Source organism: Momordica charantia (assembly GCF_013281855.1).
Source record: "Momordica charantia cultivar OHB3-1 chromosome 5 unlocalized genomic scaffold, Mcharantia_2.0 BLBB01000005.1, whole genome shotgun sequence".
In the NCBI taxonomy this organism is placed as follows: domain Eukaryota; kingdom Viridiplantae; phylum Streptophyta; class Magnoliopsida; order Cucurbitales; family Cucurbitaceae; genus Momordica; species Momordica charantia.
This window is the reverse complement of record NW_028275163.1, coordinates 22,514,659-22,535,287: the sequence shown is the minus strand read 5'-3', so window position 1 is coordinate 22,535,287 and position 20,629 is coordinate 22,514,659. Positions and strand designations below refer to the sequence as shown.

Here is a 20,629-nt window from a genome sequence, read left to right as displayed (position 1 = left end):
TCTAGAGGCAAAGGAAAAATAAGAAGAGAGATGAAACTTTCTCTCTCTCTTGTCACATCAATGGCTTTCTTTTTCTCTTATTTATTTACTGGAATATAATATTTAGACGTTTATGAATCAATATTATCATAACCCAAAACGCTCAAACGAACATTCGATGAGTCAAAGAGTCACGATCTTTAATGGATATTTTTTTTACGATGTTGAACGGACATAAACCTCATATTAAAAAGATGAGAGACCTTACAAAATTTTATAATATAAGTAAACTACTGTTCTCAGTACCAATTAATTTTGAGATGAAACTCATATCAATATTGATTAATATTCATTTTCGTGTTTGGAACTAAAATTTTTTTTTGACAACCTTTTAATTTTTAGAAAATAATTTTTTTGCTTCTGATTTGGCAAAATTTTAATTGTGGTCAGCAATTAAGTATTGTTATTTATTTAATTTATGATCTCCCCTCTCATAAGCTGATCATAAGCATGGGCCCTTTGGAACTAGGTTCTTGATTGGTTGTGATTATTCCTTTAATTTAAATTAGCATAAATTGGTTCTTCTTAGTTTACGAGAAAAATAATGCTCGCTTTTTAGTGTCAATATTAGAATTAATTTAAGATGTACTTTGATTTGATGTATATATTTTTAGTGTCAATATTAGAATTAATTTAACATGTACTTTGATTTGTTATATATACACATTATTTTGCGTGTTAGCCCTTATATTTGAAATTTTAGTAAAAAAAAAAAAAAAAAAAACTATTTTAATTTGACAGTTATTCTATCCTTTCAATGTTATATTTAATTGGTATTTATATTTTTAAAAAATATATAATAAACCTCTAAACTTTTAATTTAATTTTGTGTTAACTTTCAATTTTGTGTCAATTAATTTTCTAACTTATGCGAGGCACCTCTTAAAATTAAAAAATGATTTAAATATAATTCTTAAAGTTCATGACCAAACTTGTAATTTAACTTTTTTTTAAGATATTTATCTAATTTTTTAATAAAGAATAACACATCAATAAATTAGGGGAAAAACATGGTAATCAAAAAATAAATTAGGGAAAAAAAAGAGCAAGTTGTCTGAGAGAACATTCTAACAAAAGAAAAACTTTTACAAAAGCGGTTTTTGAATATTATTTCATCCGAAAAGAAAAATCAACAATTTTTTAACTCAAATCTCGAAAGAGTCCCTTATTTGTTTGTTTGTTTTTTTTAATACTAATTTGAAAATGTTAAATCAAATTAGATTATGTAATCGATAAATCACTGACAAACAAAACTATTTAAAAAAAAAAACAGATCATCAAATGCACTTTTAAAACTTTCTCCTTCTTGAAAAAAAAATTTAATAAATTACGGTAATGAAGCACTAGAATCTAAGCACAAAGAAAAACAAGAGATCAAAAAGTCAAAAGAAAACTTCCAATTTTAACACTTTACCTTCCTAATTTGCTGCGGGGAGAGAGAATACCTAAAAAAATGCTGATGAAAGAGAGGGAGAGAGAAGTAAATTAACGGCCCTATAAAAAATTATCACTTTTCAAAAAGTTAAGCAGAAATTATCACTTTTCAAAAAGTTAAGCAGGTACGACTAAGGAACATATTTTTGACCATGAGGTCATGAGTTCTAATACCCACCCGTACATGTTCTACTAATTTTCTTTTTTGAAAAAGGATTAATGAAATAGAGAGTGAAGTAGATTAAGGCGTAGGGATTCTTTTGGAGAATTAATTAATGAGGGTTTGTATTTTTTATTTTTTTTTACAAAAGAAGTGGGAAACTTTTGCATTTAAGGTAGCAAAATGGAGAAAATAGTTGAAAGGGAATTTCTTGGAGAACCTTCCCCCAAATCATAACTTATAAGACACACACATAAAGGAACTTACCATATAAAGAGATGCTTTGAGGGCTCAAAGCATAAAGGGAACTCCACCAAAGCCCTAGTGCTTAGTGGTCACTTCAATTTCTATAAAGGAGATTCAAAATTTTCCAAGTTTGGCAAATCCCAATCAACTTCTATTCCTTTCCCTAACTAGAAAACTATTATACTCTTTTTTATACACAAATTCTTCTCTCATGTGATCATTCTAAACCCATGTTCCTCTTGGGCTTTTTGGTCATTTTACCTGTGTTTTTGTTTCGGAACGGAATCGAATGACTTGTAAAGGTCCACTCAAGTTTTATAGTGATAATTGAGTTTATATTACGTGCAGGACTATGTAGATGTTGAAAGATTCACCGTTGAGTTCAGTAACTTGTAGAAGAAAGTGTTGAAGTTAAACTTGGACGACCAAGTAGGAAGTTTTGTAACGGAAAGCGAGTGAAAAAATCCAATAGAGTTTTGATGTAAGAATAAAAAAAAACTTATTTAAATAATTTCGTAGATGGTAAAGTTGAATTTGAGTGAATCTCTCGATAAGGGACGAATCAGAAACTTAATTACCTCCGGATCTTGCATGCGATCATGGTATTAAATATCCACATTTCCATATATTCATAGGGTTTGACATTGATATCAGAGACAAATCGATACTTTTCATAATATTAAAAAATAAAAAGAATCGACCAAACGTAAAAAATATCAACAAAATCTCATTAATATATACATAATATTAATATTAATTATTTTAAACTTATTTAAAAATGATGAAATGTTTATTCGCTCATTTAAATATTTTTTTTAAAAAATTTATTTTTATAATATTTTCATAAATATTTATTGACATCGACATTTTATCGATACTACCATGAAATTGAGATCTCGACATTTTTATCAAGTATATCAACATTTAAAATCTTGGATGTGATAGAGTTATGACATGCTTGGGATAATTTTTTTTCATTAATCAAGCTAATAACAGTTGGCAGATAAAAGTTGTTTTGGAGCTTACCCAGCATGAATTTCTGAACCTATTGTGTCTGAGTAGGTGGGCTAAGGATAGCTCTCACATGTGCAAAAAAGAAAGATGGAAGTATTGTTTAGGTCGAGTTTAGACCGTTCAAGTCCAAATTACTAAAACAATACAAAATACTATATATATATATCAAAACAATATACAATATATTATTATATTTGACCTATTGGACCATACGATTCAAATGAGTTAGATCTAGATCTATATTCAATCCAATTAATGGAAAATTGGGATTGGATTGAGGTGGTCAAATATTGACTTTATGTGTAGCTTGGATTAGACTTAGGCTGAATTTGGATTGCCCTTTGAACTTCGAGTCCAATGATAAAGCTTACGTGAACATATATCGGAGTCACATTGATAAACTAAGACGATTATAATGTGAACGGTAGTAATTAAAACAATAACAATGATAAAAATAATTAATTTTTAAAGTTCAAGAATTAAAATGTAGGAAGAGAAATAGTTGTTTCTTAATATTTCAAAACTAAAACTAAAATATGAGTTCTAGTAGTTCAAGGTACTGAAATAAAAAAAAATAATGATTAAAATGAGGCACCAATCTAAACCAAAATTTTAAACGGAATGAATATATATAAATTTATTCGGGTTGGATCAGATTGTAATTTCAAAACTAATCTAAACATTCAGATATCTTAAAATGTAATTCGAATCTAAAGAATTTATTCAACTCAACCTAGCCAAACCCTTGCGATTTTAATTGGATTGTTCTGTTTTTTCGGGTTATCGGGTCAAACTCCTCCCCACAAAACACCATTTCCATAGAATCGGATCCAAGCCCTTGCTGACCGAGACGGCCCGATTCTTCCCACCTTGTTGGGCACCGAGAGCCGAAATCTTCTCTCGCCTCTGCCACCGCAAGTACCGTTGTCTTTCTTCCCATTTTCTTTTGAAATTGGAATAAAAAAATCCTGCAGCATCATTTGGCTGTTCATGAATCGCGCTAAAAACAAGAGCTCGAACACAAAGACAACGATGCCTCACCAGCAACCTATTCATGTACATTTTTTAAAGCTAAATCGCAGAGATTCCCCCCATTTTCTCTTCCTTTTTCTGGGCGGGCATAATTTCGACCCGAAATGGCCGGAGGAGTGAACCGGAAGATATCGGCGGCGTCGGCCAGAGCTCACACGAGGAAATCAGAGCAGAGCCTTCCCTCAGGTGGGATTTTGTTCCTTTTTGGTTTTTCGAAACTTTGGCTTTTGAATTTTACTGGGTTTTGATCTTTTAGTCCTACCTTTCTTTTTGTTGGTAATGTTATTGGGATATGTTTGAACTTGTTGAACTGCAGATTCTAGGACATTATTTTAACGCTTACCTCAATTTGGAGGTTTAGAAATTTAGCAAGAGCATGTTTGGTTACTTTTGCCATGCTCAAGAAGCAATTTCTACCTAAAATCGTCATGTTGGAGGTGATTTATAAGTGCATTTAGAGAAAGTTAAAAGCACTTAGAAGTACTTTTTAAGTTCTAAGAGTGTAGGAGGAAACATCGAAGTGATTTGTCATTAAACGCTTTTTACTAGAAGCACTCTAAAACGTACCTAATGAATATTAATTGAAGAGGAAATTACATTACAACTTTTGACATAGGGTCTTGATTCTATTAAACTATTACTAAACTCAAAAATATAAGCTGATAAGTTAGGTAAGTTTAATCTTTTATGCATTTTCTTAATAGAACTTCATGTGAAAACAATATCTTGTTTCAGGGATGTTAAGAAAACTGCTGGGGCTTCTCTTTGTGGGATTTTCGGCGCGGTTCTATCTAGCAATTCAGCCTCCTCCTCCCAAGATATGTGGCTCACCTGGAGGCCCTCCCATTACATCACTAAGAATAAAGCTCAGAGATGGAAGGCATTTGGCATACAAGGAGCATGGTGTGCCAAGAAACAAAGCCAAGTACAAAATTGTCTCAGTCCATGGCTTTGATTCTTGCAGGCATGACACTGTGGCCGCCCGAGTCCTTGCTCCGGTGCATTTCGATGGTTTTCCCTCTCTATTTGAATACATTCAAACTTTTATGTGAGAATTGTGCTGGAGTTTGACTGTGTAGAGTTTTCTCAGGAACTTGTTGAAGGCTTGGGAATCTACATTGTGTCTTTTGATAGACCTGGTTATGGAGAGAGCGATCCCGATCCAAAGAGAACGGTGAAGAGCACGGCTATGGATATAGCAGAGCTTGCAGATCAATTAGCATTGGGATCCAAATTTTATGTTATTGGAGGTTCCATGGGTGGGGAGATAGTTTGGAGCTGCCTGAAGTACATTCCAAATAGGTACTAGCTCTATTCAAAACTGAAGAGAAAGAAACTAAATTTTACTATTCTGAAGATAGGTTGATTGTACTGTTTAGACTGTTCCTTTTCGCATAAGGCGATATAGTAATGAGAAAATGTGATTCTAATAGGCTGGCAGGGGCGGTACTAGTCGCTCCGGTCATCAACTACTGGTGGTCAGATCTTCCTGCCAATTTATCTAATGAAGCCTACTACCAGAAACCACTGCAAGACCGATGGGCTCTTAGTATTGCTCACTACACTCCTTGGCTCACGTACTGGTGGAATACTCAAAGATGGTTTCCTGCTTCAAGTTTTATCGCTCACAATCTCGACGTTCTTTCCCCCGAGGACAAAAAGCTCATTCCTAAGCTCTCGTTTAGAAAGGAGTATGTGGTATGCATTTTGATTTTTCCGTTTGACAATATCGTTTCGTCTCTACTCTCAATCCAAACTTTCTATGTCGTCTGCTATATTATATCTATTCATCCCTCTGTCTCAATTCTCTTCCTGTGGAGAAACAGAGAGATCGGTTATATAGAAGAGTTGATAAAAGATCAAACCTTATCTTTGGTCTTTGAACAACTCGTTGTATATTGATCATAAATTGCAACAGCTACTAGAGGCTCTCGTCCCGCCATTCAGGCATTGCCTGTTGTCCTTTTATGGCAAACATAATTCAGCAGAACCGGAGATGACTCGGTACGAACTTTATATGGGATGAGACTTTCTTGATCACAAGTTAAATGAGTACAGTTCTAGACTCCCTCCTTGATGAGCCCCAACCTTCAAGCTGGATTTCTCTTTTTGTTGCATTCCTGATCCTTCGAGAACTGAATTTCTAATCATCAACATTCGGGTTTCGGGTTTCGGGTTTCGGGTTTCGGGTTTCGGGTTTCGTCGTGTGACTACATATCATATGATAAAACAATCGACAATTTTCTGAATGCGGTTTTGCAGGCTCAGATTAGACAACAAGGTGAATATGGATCCCTCCATCAGGACCTGAATGTTGGATTTGGCAGCTGGGAGTTCAGTCCTCTGGACCTAAAAAATCCATTCCCTCACAATGACGGGTCGGTCCACGTATGGCAGGGAGACGACGACAGGGTTGTGTCTGCTAAACTGCAGCGTTACATCGCCAAAAATCTCCCCTGGATTCACTACCACGAGGTACCGGGTGCCGGGCACTTGTTCTCTTATGCTGATAAAGTTTATGATTCTGTCATCACTACTCTTTTACTTTCATAAGCGATCACTACTCTTTTACTTTCATAAGTGAGCAAATATCAGCATTTTCCAATCTTGTGGGATTTTAGTGAGGTCTGTTTCTTGTACAAATGCTTTGAGATGCTGTTGTATATAAGAATGCCATAGCTGCTTTATTTTCGCTATAGTGTCAACTTGGACTCTGGTTTATCTTCTTTAAACTTGCCTCACTGAAGGACTTTTTTTTTTTTTTTTTTAAAATCTAAATACTATTTTGTTTGTGTACTTTTTACTTTTAGTTTTGTATTTTGAAAATATTCATTTTAGTTCCGGTATTTTTAACTTTTTTCAATATTCTAGAAATGTCTATTTTGGTTATTTTTTTAAGGGGCTCGTTATTGTCGAATTTTAACATAATTTTATAAATAATGAAATTCTAATTCTAATTTATAGCTATATTTTAAAAAGTTTAGTGAGTGAAGTGTCATGTTGAAATTAATAACGGAAAGAAATGAGATAAAAATTGAAAACAATATGATCAAAATGATATCTTTTTAAAAGTATAAGGATAAACGTTTCGGGAGTAACTAAAATGAACGAAAGTTGAAAAAAAAATGAACGTTTTGAAAGTAAATTTATTTAATTGAACTAAAGTTGACGGTACAATGACAATAGTGGTTTTGCTTTTGGTTTCATCTAAAAAAGCATCTCAATTCTATCTCATTTATATATTTATAATTTTCTCATTCTCCAAGACTATACTACTTGTTTACACGCTTCTTACAAATCCAACATGATACATATAAATAAACATTAAGGGCACATTTGATAATCATTTCGTTTTTCGTTTTTGGTTTTTAGTTTTTTAAAAATATAGTTATTTGATAATCAATTCAATTTTATGTTTTTTGTTTTTTTAAAAACCATTTTGAATTTCTATTTAAATTTCGAAAAGAAAAAAAAAGTAATTTTCAAAAACAGATTTATATTTTTCAAAATTTGATTTTTTCCTTTAAATACTCGTCTTTTTTTTCTTTCTCATATTTTTTTCTAAAATTTTTTTTCTGACTCTAAATTTTTTTTCTTTTTAAATATCTCTACAAAATTTATTTTTCTCTCTCTGAAATTTTCATATTTTGAATATTTATTATTATTTATTTCTCTCACCCCAAATTTTTCATCTCTATATTTCTATTTTTTATTTTTTCTCTCTCTCAAAATTTAATATTTTTTTCGAATTTTTTTCTTTTTAAAATTTCATATTTTATAACTTTTCTTTTCTTCCTAACCTATTTTTTCCACTGAAATTTATATCTTATTTTCTCATTTAATTTTCTTTCACTATAACTTTTATAATTTTCTTTCACTGTAATTTTTATTTATCTCTATATTTATTTATTTTCTCTAAAAATTATATTTTGAATTTTGTTTTTATCTTTACATTTTTTCAACTGTAATTTTTCTCATTCTTTCTAATTTTTTTCCTTTAACATATATTTTCTTCTCAACTTTACTTTTTTTCTCTAAAAATGTTTCTCTTTTTGTCTTTATTTATTCTTTCACTAATTTTGTTTTCTAAATTTTTTTATTTATCTCTCTAAAATGTATCTTCCAAAAGTTTATTTACCTCTATTTAAACGTGTATTAGATGACAAAAATTTCCGCAAGGGCGGGTCCCAAAAATAGGAAATGCATGTTTCGACCCCGTCCCCAATTCCATTTTTAAAATAATTAATATATATTTATTACACTTTCTTTATTTTTAAAATTCTACAAACAATTATAAAATCAATAATTTTTCTGGAGAACATATCTCAGACCGAATAACGTGGTGGAGACGGGGATTAAAAATTTTCACGAACTTGAGAATGAGGGAAAACATCCTCACTCGCACCCACACCATTGTCATCTCTACTCTACATATAATTTTCTCTCTCTAATATGTATTTTAAAATTTTTAACTTTTTAAAAACAGAACACTAAAAATGGTTTTTTGGTTTTCTGTTTTTTAAACAAAAAAAATAAAAAATTGTTATCAAACAGATATGATTTTTGTTGTTTAAAAACAGAAAACCAAAAACCAAAAACTAAAAATAGAAAAAACAAGAAACAAAAAACAAAAATTATTATCAAAACGGATCCTAAATAATTCAATTTAGTTTTCAATTAAGATTTCTATTAGATATTCAATAGAAAATTAACATAAAGTTTTAAAATTTAAAAGATAAAATGAAAAATAACAATAGAAGTATGGAAGCCTATATCAAAACTTCTAATTCTGATAACTAAATTTGATTTACTAACCAAATAATAATAATAAAATGGGAGAAGAAAACCACAACTAAAACTCTCTCCCTACCGAAGTTTTCACTATAAATCTTTTGGATAAATTGTATTGGGCAGCCGAATTTTTATACATATTTACAAAAATATAACCCTCTTTTGTATTTTGTAAATATAGCAAAATATTTTTAATTTATAATATACTAAATATATTTCTAATTGATATACCTATGTATATCTTATCTAATATATATTCGATGTATCTCTAATGTATATTTGATGTATATAAGTGGTATACTAAATATATTTGTAACTGCTATACTCAATATAATGTGTATCAAATGTTTAATTTTAAGTGGTATATCAGTTGTTTAAATTGTAGTTTATCACTGCAATTTTTTTTTTGATATATTAATATTATCAATAATTTTGATTGCTATATCCACTATCTAATTTATATTAATATTAATTAAATACTAAATATAAGAGATATCAGATGTTTAAGTTTATAAAGTATATCAAACTTTTAACTTTTTTTTTGGACGTCCGTGGTCCACATCAATCTTTTGTGCAATAATTTTAGATTTTTTTTTTACACCATTGTTTTCATTTGGAAAAATTAGTGGATATATTAGATTTATACCAACACATAGATAGCTAGTTATATTAGTAGATATCATAGTTATATCAATGGTAAATTATAGGCATATTAAGTATATATCACAGATGCATCAATGTTGTATTAGTGATAAATCATATAAGAAGTTATATCGGTAGATATCATAGTTATATCAGTGGTAAATTAAAGGCATGTCAAGTATATATCACATATATATTAGCATGGTAAATTATATAATCATATAAGAACTTATATTAGTAGAAAACATAGTTATATCATACGTATATCAATGGTAAACCATATTAGAAGTTATATAAGTAGATATCATAGTTATTTCAGAAGTAAATCAGTTGTGTATTCGTGGTATATCAAAAGCATATCAATTATATATTACATGTATATCCATGGTAAATCAATAAACAATAAATAATATAATCATATAAGAAGTTATATTAGTGATATATCGGTTGTATATTAATAGTAAATCAGGGGTATATCAAGTATATATCAGTACTACAAGGGTAAAATTGTCATTTTATTATTGGATCTCCATTTTTTCTAAAAATTTTGCTATATTTGAAAATCTAAAATTAAGATGCTAAATTTGTTATTTCCTTAAAAATTTTTTTGCCATATTTATAACTGACCCAATCTTTTAAATCCAAAAAATGACTGTATCTTAAAAGTCCATACCATCCAATAAAAAAAGTTCAAATATTATTTTGTCATGCACTTTTCACTCTGATTTATTTCTGTATTTTTAAATGATGTTTATTTTAGTTTTTGTACTTTCAAAATATCTTATCCTTTCTTAACGTTTGTTTTTTTTCATATATTTGTAAAACGTATCTATTTTAATCTATTCATTTTAATTTTTATCTTATTTATTTTAATCATGGAATATTTTAAATCTTTTAAAACATAGTCATAAATTTGTATTAAATTCTTTTTGATGGTTCAAATTTTACAAATATAAATCAAAATATTAACTTTTTAAAAGCACAAATAGTGCATAAACTAAAATAAATATAAAAATAATATAAAAATCACATTTAGAAACACAAAAATCAACTGGAAATAATATTTAAAGCAAAAAAAAAAATTTAAAGATTTTCCAAGATCAGATTGTTGTAAGAAGAACAAAAAAGAATTATATTATCTTGACAATTACAGCACGGAAACCATCTTCGTTCTTGTCTTCCACGCTCTCACTTTACTTTCAGATCTTTCCGTCGATCTCTTCGAAATTCGGGGCGAGGTCTGGTCAGCGGGTGGCCGAGGGCTCTAATGGCGGGCGGAGTGAACAGGAAGATTTCGGCAGCTTCTGCCAGAGCTCATACAAGGAAAGCTAAGAGGAGCAGTTCCCCGATTTCTTCAGGTGGACTACGACTATCTCCATTTTTCCATTTTTCTCCACTGCTTGATTGAATTTCTAGGTTTTTGTATTCCCGTGTTAATTCCCTGCGTTATTGCGTTGATCGTACATCTAGTTGGAACTAGGAAGAATCGTACTTCTCGGTTTGTTTTTTGTTCGTTTGACTAAGGTATAATAATGACCAAGTTCGACTTAAGCTGAAGTTTGTCGTGTGGTTTTCAATTCGTAGGCCTTAACTTTTCATTCTCCATTTTTTGTCGACACATCAAGCTGGCGATACGTTCTTGTTATTCCCTGTTATTAATTGGTATGTTCGTGATTTCTTCAAAATTTCCCGCCAATTGTCAGTTAACCATAAGAGGAGTAGTATGAGCCGATCTCAAGCACTGAACAAGTTGGCATGTTACGTTTGATTTTTGACCGTTTGTGTCATGGAGAAGTGGCTTATTGTCTGAAAAAGCACTTGCTCCCTATCTATTGGCCGATTTCTGTATCTCTTCAGAGTTTGACCTAGTTTATAACCTGAATTCTTGGAGGAGCACCGAGGCATTCTCTTCCTTCTCTTGTTTTATAATGATTTTTGACCTTTTGCGTAAACACAACAAAGGTTTTTGTTTGTATGATTATCGACCTATAAGTGCGAAGTTTCCCGAACTGTACCATGAATTTTTGAGCAGTTGCTTCATAATTCATTAATTTAACTCTAGATACAATCATTGCAGAGTTTGTATTATTATCGACATAATAAAAGGCATAAAAAAACTCGGAAGTTTTTTTGCAGACATTTGATTGGCACGATCTTGTCAAAATCCTGGACTTGTCTTTGAACTTCCCTAGAGTAGCCTCACTTTTATAATCACTTTGCATGGCCTTGTCTCCCGTGTCATTTAACAGACTAAATGAGTCATTGAGCAAAATGAAGAGACTAGTCTTAGTTGGAGTGAGTTTTTGTAAGCTTCTTCTTTTGGGCTTCTTATGCATTCTTTTTACACTGTCAAGTGTCAATGAAAAGTTTGAGTTTCCTGTTAAAAAAAAATGACATGCAAAACTAATCTATAATATAAATACAATGGAATCTTTTTAGTTATTTAATTTGAGTTGATTCAGTTTAATTTAAGTTAGGAGAACCATAAACCAATCCAACCTGTACAAGTTCAAGTTATCTGACCCTAAACTGCCCATTCAAGCCCATTATCTATTCAACACCACTTGCCTCAACCATGAACTAGTTGGGGCTTGTAGTGGTGCTGTTTGTGTAAACGTGCACGGAAGATCTTGATCATATCTTCTGCAGTTGCGAGTTTCCTCAAGCTCTTTGGAATGGATGCCGGGGTTGTTTAGGATCTGCTGGGTGTGGAATGGGGATTATAGTTCTATGATGGAGGAGGTTCTTTCAAATCCTCCTTCCTGTGAGAAGGGTAGATTCTTTTGGCAGGCTAACTTTTTGTCATGTTGTGGGGTATTTGACTTGGGAAGAATGATAAAATCTTTAGAGGTAGAGAAAGGTCTGGGGAGAGGTTTTGGAAGTTGTTAGGTTCAATACTTCCTTATGGGCGTCTTTAACTCGACCATTTTTTACTAGCTAGGGCGTATTCTTTTGGATTGGAGTCCATTTTTGCTTAGTTAGGTCTTTGGCTACTTTGTGGGGCTTGGTTTTTTCCCTTAGTATATTCTCTCATGTTTCTCAGTGAAAGCTTGGTTTTTCATAAAATTAAAAATAACACACCACTTGCCTCCTTTGCCGGGACCTGTTATGATTTACAGCCATCTTGTGATCCATCAGTACAATCTTATCTGAGTAGATATGGTTGTTCATCTTTCTACATATTTTAGATAATTCAACTTGTTGTAGAACACATGGTATGACTGATCTTCTCTAATTATTTGTTCTTTTTATTCATTTATTTTTTATTTGCTCTAAAATTAAAAACGATACTGTTTTTACCCTCCATGTATCTACTGGCTCTTCTTATAAGAACTCAAAATTGCAGGATTGATAAGGAATATAGTAGTGCTGCTCTTTTTTGGGTTCTTGGCCTGGGGTTATCAGGCAATCCAGCCTCCAGCACCAAAAATATGTGGCTCCCCCAATGGCCCCCTTATCACAGCACCAAGAATAAAGCTTAGAGATGGGAGGTATTTGGCGTATAAGGAGCATGGGGTTCCAAAAGATTCAGCTAAATACAAAATCATTTTTGTCCATAGCTTTGCTTCTTGCAGACACAATGCCATCGTTGCAAATACCATCTCTCCAGTATGATTTATATTTCATCATTGTTCTGAAAAGGTTTCTGAGCGTTTAAATGTGATCAGTCTAAATTTCAAACTCTATTGACGTCTTGCAGGACATAATTGAAAATTTAGGAGTCTACATTCTATCGTTTGACAGATCTGGTTATGGAGAGAGTGATCCAAATCCAAAACGAACTGCAAAAACCATTGCTTTTGATATAGAGGAGCTAGCTGATCAATTGGGACTAGGGTCGAAATTCTATGTCATTGGATTTTCCATGGGTGGCCAGGCAGTTTGGAGCTGTCTAAAGTATATTCCTAACAGGTCTGAAACCACACCATGAAACAAATGTCAAGAATTGTCTCCTGTAAAAAAAAGAAAAAAAAAGAAGAGAGAGAATAAACAAGAAGATGCAGGGCAGGGATAGTGATTTATCTATTTATTTGTTTATTCTTATATGTCAAGGGTTTAAAATGATTATTTTAAAATACTAACAGGCTAGCAGGGGCAGCGCTATTGGCTCCAGTTATTAACTACTGGTGGCCTGGGCTCCCTGCAAACGTAACAAATGGAGCCTTCTACCAACAGTTTCAGCGGGATCAGTGGGCAGTTCGTGTTGCTCACTATACCCCCTGGCTTACCTACTGGTGGAACACACAAAGATGGTTTCCTTCTTCTAGTGTTATTGCAACTAGTCCTGACAATCTATCTCGTCAAGACAAAGAACTCCAGTCCAAGCAAGTGGGAACGAAAGAATGTGAGGTATGTGACTTTTCTTTATGAAATTCTGCTTTCTTCTTTTTCTGATCTTATCTTATTCAACACGGCTGTATAAAACAATAAAGATGGTTCAAAATGAAGGTTGTGCAATCAACCCTTTCCAACTTGATATGGCCTTTCCAAGATGTGTTGATTAGGAGGAAGAAACACTGTCAAATTTAAGGTTGCATTACGGTAGGTGATTTCTCAGCCAAATTTGAGAGGTGCAATGAGAGTAAACATGGAAAGATCAACGGCGTACACTCATATGTTGGTTTGGTTGAAGTTAGAAATCTGCCGTATGTTGAATTTTTTTTTTGAACAAGATACGAACTTTTCATTGATAAATAAAAATGAACAAAATTGTTCAAAGATACAAACTCTCATAGGAGTGAAGATAAAGGAAATAAGTAAAAGTAAGCATTAGAAGAAATAAAAATCATAAACTTAAAGAAACCTCCTTAAAGGGGAGTAATAAAAGCCTCCCAATTCATACAAAGCATACTAGGAGAATAAGAAGAGAAGAGATAGGAACAAACACACCATTGGGAAGCTTTGAATTTGGCGATTGAGAAACACTCCATAGGAGATTGATTCTTGCCTTCAAAAATTCGTTGATTTCTCTCAAACCACAATTCGGAAAGAAGAGCTTTTATTCCAAAAGCCCAAAGCAAATTAGTTTTAGAGCTTGCTTGCAGCCCACTGAAAAGTTGAAAAATGATTTGAGGCACCTCCAGATCCCACACTCATGAAACTTCAAACATAGGTAGGAATTTTTTCCAACAGGCCACTGCATGGTTACATGAGAAGAAGACATGCCTTTGGGTTTCCCCACTTGTTTTGCACAGTAAACAACATGATGGCTACATCAAAGAATTGGGCATTTTCTTTTGTAATGTCTTTGAAGTGTTAACTTTTCCCATTAGAAGAATCCAAACCATGAAATTAACTCTCTTTGGACAAAAAGAGTTCCATAGAATAGGTAGTAGTTCCTTAGGAAAATTAGAAACTGAATGCCCGAATTTGCTCAATGATCGAATTGAAAATAAACCTGAAGCTTCTAAACTCCATACTCGATGCTTCTGAATCAGTGATGGAGGTTGAAGAAAGCAAGGATAAATGCAGAGGGCATATTCAAATGCACGAGGAAAATATTAGTCTCCAAAAGATAGCATATTCAATGCACGAGGAAAAAATGCAGAGAGCATATTCAAAGCACGAGGAAAACATTATGTTTGCAAAGCTGTATGGAGGGACATGTAGAAGTAGGGCACAATGATAGGAACCTCAGACCTCTCTCACGTTTTACTATGTTAGGAGAAGCAAGCGTAGGATGGGGTGAGCAGTGAGATGTAATGCAAGGAGTGTGGATAAGGGTAGGAGCTGTCTTTTGTATAAAACGTTAAAGGGTTGTGAAACCAATGGAATGTATGATAGGGGTGGGTATTGTCTATTGTGTTACTCAGGTAATGGTAACTAGGAGATTTTTGTAGCTTGTGAAGAGTGTCAAGCCTCTTGAAGAATTTGGGATTGTCATTGTTTAAATATTTTGCACACAATCCAGATTATCGGTGCCTGGTTCCTGTCATACAACTACTATTATTTCGCCCTAGAAGTGGTGGAGGTAGAATTGAACACCGGGGAAAAGCTTGCAGTGTAGTTAGTGGCTCCATTCTTAAGATAACTATTTCTTTTTACTTGGGAAATTGAGCTTTGGAGAAACATGAAAAAAAATTTATACAAAAAATAGGCCAACAAAAGGATCCAAACTAGAACCTACCTTACAAGAAAGGACTCCAACATAAAAGAATATAGTTTAACTTTTAAGGGATAATTACAAAAATCGTTGGATATTGACGCCCAAAGAGAAGTATTAAATTTAGAAGGGACTAAAACTTTTCTCACGACTTCTCAACTAAAAGATCCTACTATTCCTCCCACGACTTCTCAACTAAAAAATCCTACTATTATCCCAAGCTAAGTGCCCCACAAAACCACGAAAAAACCAACATGCCAAAGGATCTATCTCTTATCAAGAAAGAAGGGAGTCTCTTGCATCATAGAACAGCCGTCTTTGTTTTGAGCCAAGCAAACACCAAACAACTCAAAAGCAATCCCAAATAACCATTCTTAGGATGACTATTGGTCGGAAGGATACAGGAGTTTCAAGGTGGTTTTTCCCTTATAAACAAGGTGTTCTCACCAGAGACAGCACTATGACAAGGAGCGTACGTACTGGTCCAATAGGCTGAGAAAGAATACATGGGGATAGTAACATGGGGGACAGCGAAGGGGACGGAAAGTATTGCGTTGAGCAAAAGGAAAAAAAGGGGAGACAAGATTTCGACATCACACTTGGTAATTATAGAAATTCAAAATCTGGGTGAAAATGAAATGTGCTCTCATTCGCAACACTTAGGTCAGACAAGCAAAGTGAAGAAAATTAAAAAAAGTAACAGGGGTGGAGACACATGTAAACCCACAGATTTGAGCGCGAAAATTCAAGAAGGTGGGATCCACAAAACAAAAAGGTTGGATCTGGAGGGACTTTTTTTGGGATCTACAGGGAGTTTGGTGGTGCGCTTTAGCAGACTAGAGAAAGGAAATTCAGATAGGGAAATAGGCCCCCCAGAGTAGTAGTATTGGAGGAAATGAAATTACTTTGGGAAATCTGGGTAACTTGTACAACATTATTAATGAAGAGGAGGAAATAGTAGAGGGATAAACGGAACTAGTAGTCATGATGGTGAAAATTTTGGAAAAGTTCCAATGAAGATGTCTTGCTTCCATTTGTATTTGCTTAACCGGGAGAGGGAGGGAATGAAGAAAGTTCATGGGAAGAAGTTTGGAAGGGATTAGTGAAGTATGTGAAGAAGTCTGGATTATATCTTACACCAATACCAATGGGAAGAGTTAGAAAAAATAATACTGGTAGAAGGTTGTCATCCTATAGTACGAGAGAGCTTAAGAATTTGATCATAATAGTAACCTCTTAGTACCAAAAACTCTTGATGTCTCTCAAGTCTGGACCTGGACGTGGGTGCCCTCAATTATAGGGGTAAAAAGCTAGTTATTGATTCCGGGTTATCAAAAAATATGGTCATAATAGTAAATTATGATAAAGCTTAAGGAACCAAATGTGTAGAAACTTCAGGGGGCATTAAGTGTAACAATCACATATAGATACTAAGTTGGAACATTGCAGGGTTGGCCGTTTGGAGACTGATCCAAAAGGGCTATTCTTAAGGATTTTACCAAAGAAACCAGTTTGGAAGCAGCATTGCTAATAATGTGGGACGAGACAAGAACCAAGGCAGTTGAAGTTCTTTATTTGGTTTCTCTGAAATATGAGACGGATGGGAAGATCTTTTGGAGACTAATATTTACGGTCCAACAGATCGCAGAGTAAGAAAGAGTCATGGGGAGAAATCAAAAACTTTTCTAGTCATTGTTAGGGAATTTGGTGCTTGGGAGGAAATATCAATTTATTCCTGTTGGTCCTACGGAAAGTTCAACAGGGGAAAAAGGACGAGAAGTATGAGGAAGTTTATTGAGTTGATTAGTTCATAGATGGGCCCTCAAGGATTTAAGATCCCTATTAGTTGAGTCTAACACAGCTTTTGAGAGTAGTGTTTTACCAAAAATGGAAAAAAGTGCTTTACTTGAAATCATCTTAAACTTTCGTAATTTGGTCATCTTGAGCCTCTTTTGGGGATTGAAATAATTCCATCTTACATTACAATTACAATCAGCTGGAAAATACACTGATAAATATATCATATTTCTTTTTCTATTGATGGATGGATGGATGGAATCCTCAGGCTATCTTTAGCCAACAAGGAGAACACGAGTCGATCCACCGGGACATGAATGTCGGATTTGGGAAATGGGAATTCAGCCCTGTGGATCTGGAGAACCCATTCCCAGAAAATGAAGGTTCAGTCCATTTATGGCATGGGGATGAAGACAGGCTCGTGCCTGTAACACTCCAACGTTACATTGCCAAACAGCTTCCTTGGATTCATTATCACGAGGTAGAGGGTGGTGGTCATAGGTTTCCCTATGCTGATGGCATCTCTGAATCCATCATTAAAGCTCTTCTTCTCAACCAGAAATAGGCTTTTTATTATGTCTTCTGCTGAGGTTGGTGGTCCTTCATTACTCCATTTTTTGTCTCTCATCTTTGCTACATTATTTTTATGCTGTTGCTGTCTTCATTTGGCTGCATGGAGTTTTGTTTTTATTTTGAGATGATAATGGATACTTCTCTCCAGTTCTACCCCTACTCTTCTCTTATTCATAGTTGAAATTTAGGGTTGAAAGTGTGTGTGTTTTTGTTTTTGTTTTCTTTTTTCTTTTTAATTAGGTTTAAATATTATTTTGGTCGGATCATTTTAGTCTTTTGATTTATTTTGGTTTTTATACTTTTAGACCATCTTTATATTTTTAGTTTTAGTTTTGGTCTATTTTAAGTCCGTATACTTTTGAAATGTTTATTTTGGTGTACAGTATTAAATATCCGTCGAAATGTCGACATTTCCATGTATCCATGGATTCAACGTCGACATTTAAAATAATTGTTTCAGATTCTCTATTTTCCTTTCTATCTATTTTTTTGTCACAATTTCAACATAATACTACATTTAATAAATTTTTTAATTGTAGCTCTAACTCTGTATTAAGAGTTTTTTTTTTTTTATAGAATTTGTGTTAAAATTTTGTAAATAATGACAAAAAAAAGACACAGAGACTATTGAAATGCACAAATGTTAAAAGTACACTAATCAAAACAAATATTTTAAAAGGTACGTTAACTAAAATGAACTGAAGCTGATAGGATCAAAATAATAGTTAAACTACTTATTTAATATCTTTGAGTGTCAAAGCTAATTTATATCTATTTCCATTAATTTTATGGAACAAATAGCTATATTTTTGTTGTTGTTAGGAATTAATATTTTAATATTCTAAATGGGGACCACATAAAATTTAAGCCCATTTCCCGATTGCCTTCTCTCTCTCTCTAGGGGAGGAAGGGAGAGAAATCTTAGCATTCAACCTATATTATCTTTTTCCATTGGTATATTTATTATATGGTACAATGATTTCAAAGCTCAAATTAAATTATTTCTTAAACTTGGGTTTTGATACTTGAGATTGAGGGAGGGTATTATATGGTAGGCCTTTTTAGTTTCACGATAATTATTAAATGGTTTAAACTTTATGTAAACAAATTCTAGGCAAATTTATAAATAGTGACACGTGGAATTATAATGTAACTTCATTTGTAATGAAATTCATAAGCACACAAAATCTAGATAATAAATAAATGTTGAAGTATGCTTAATCTGAACATATTTTAATAGGTTAAAAGTATATATCATCGGTTAAAGTAAATATCATCAATCTTGAATTCTCACTTCTATCGAGGCGTCATCTTAAGAAAAAATAAATAAAAACACACCCTTTGTTAGTACTGGATGATTTCACAGCTTCATGGATGTGCCTGAGACGTATTTATATACTGAAAGTGTACCTTTTTTTATATATAATTTAGAGAATATTGGAGAAATTGTTCTGACTTGTATAATATAATATTATAATTAACGAGGAAAATTATGATTTTCACATGTCTATTTTAGTCCTACTTTAATAAATCAAATTTTAAATTTTATTTATTTATTTTTATCTTTTTTTATCACAATTTTAATTCAACATTATACTCAATAAATTTCTTGAAATGTAGTCAAGATTTGCATTATAGAGTTTTAATTATATATAGAATGTGTTAAAATTTTATAAATAGAATATAAAATAATTACTTCTCAAAAGTAAAAATAAAAAAAGGTTTAAAAATACATTGACTAAAATAAAAATAGAAAGCAGGAGAATCAAAATAAACAATTTAAAAGAACAATAATCAAAATAAACAAAAATAGAAAGTAGAATAACTGAATAATATTTAAATTAAAATTAAAGTTTTGTATCTATTAGATTTTTTAAAATTAGATGGACTAAATACAAAACTTGTAATTTAAAAGAAAGAAAAATCAGATACCCAATCAAAAAGCAGCACGTGGTTAGACATCAGCTATGGAACTACTTTGATAATTCATGTGACCTAAGTACCCTCTAGGTCACCTTTCTTCTACGTCACAACCCTTACATTACTGTATCACAAACTGCTAAAATTACCCAGAATCTGCCGGTGCAAGAAAACAACAGATCCACGTGGAAGATGCCTATTGGATTCCTACAATTTTACCGTGTGACTGAGCTGCACCGGATCTCCACCCAGCTTAAAGGCAACAACATACGTGTTCGTCTAGGAGAGTCCGGACAGAATAAAAAGAGGTAAAAGAAGCCACGTGTCTTACACGTGTCAATAAGTTTCAGAGACAGGTGAAAAGGGCATGCCCTCCTTCAAATATTCAATATTGAAAGAGAAAAAAAAAGATATATATATATATATATATATTTTTTTTTTTTACGAAAATTGATTAATAAATAAGAAATAAATAAATATAATTTCTGACTTCGAGGAACTTAGAAGTGTGGGCTCCACCTACCCCTCCCTCTCTCAGCCCTTTCCAGAGCCACTGTCAGCAGAAGGTTACCACTTACCACGAACCCTTTAATTTAGGGTACCGTGTAAAAAATATATATATATACACATACATATATATATATATTATTTATGTATATATAAAGTCTAAATATTATTTGGTCAAAGTTATTTTGGTATATCCAAAACGTCAATTTCGATCTTTATAATTCTAATTATGGTTGGTTTTAGTTTTTTTATTTTTAAAATATCTATTTTAATTTGTATATTTTTAAAAAGTGATTATCTTAATCTCTTTAATATTAATTTTTTATACTAATTCACTAAAATTTTCAAAATGTAGCTATAAAGGTGTAATA

At 32.4% G+C, this 20,629-nt stretch overlaps 2 protein-coding genes across 4 annotated transcripts; both read left to right on the top strand.

The window, feature by feature from the left end:
- The first annotated feature begins 3,727 nt into the window (after positions 1–3,727).
- On the top strand, positions 3,728–6,616 carry LOC111014285 (uncharacterized). 3 transcript variants are annotated; one of them, XM_022288956.2, is made up of 5 exons: positions 3,728–4,111; positions 4,661–4,923; positions 5,016–5,227; positions 5,359–5,616; positions 6,188–6,268. In XM_022288956.2, exons 1-5 carry the CDS (start codon positions 4,030–4,032, stop codon positions 6,234–6,236), a joined length of 864 nt encoding a protein of 287 aa, XP_022144648.1. In that variant the 5' UTR covers positions 3,728–4,029; the 3' UTR covers positions 6,237–6,268. The 3 variants fall into 3 exon arrangements, with proteins under 3 accessions (XP_022144648.1, XP_022144647.1, XP_087979976.1); XM_022288955.2 differs by having other exon boundaries at positions 3,731–4,111; positions 5,359–5,623; positions 6,188–6,616; XM_088123850.1 differs by lacking the exon at positions 3,728–4,111 and having other exon boundaries at positions 4,663–4,936; positions 5,359–5,623; positions 6,188–6,616.
- Positions 6,617–10,491: 3,875 nt separating this feature from the next.
- Positions 10,492–17,990, top strand: LOC111014284 (uncharacterized). Its single transcript, XM_022288954.2, has 5 exons — positions 10,492–10,716; positions 12,705–12,967; positions 13,059–13,270; positions 13,444–13,708; positions 17,527–17,990. The coding sequence occupies exons 1-5, from the start codon at positions 10,626–10,628 to the stop codon at positions 17,821–17,823; spliced, it is 1,128 nt and encodes a 375-aa protein (XP_022144646.1). The 5' UTR covers positions 10,492–10,625; the 3' UTR covers positions 17,824–17,990.
- Positions 17,991–20,629: the final 2,639 nt, after the last annotated feature.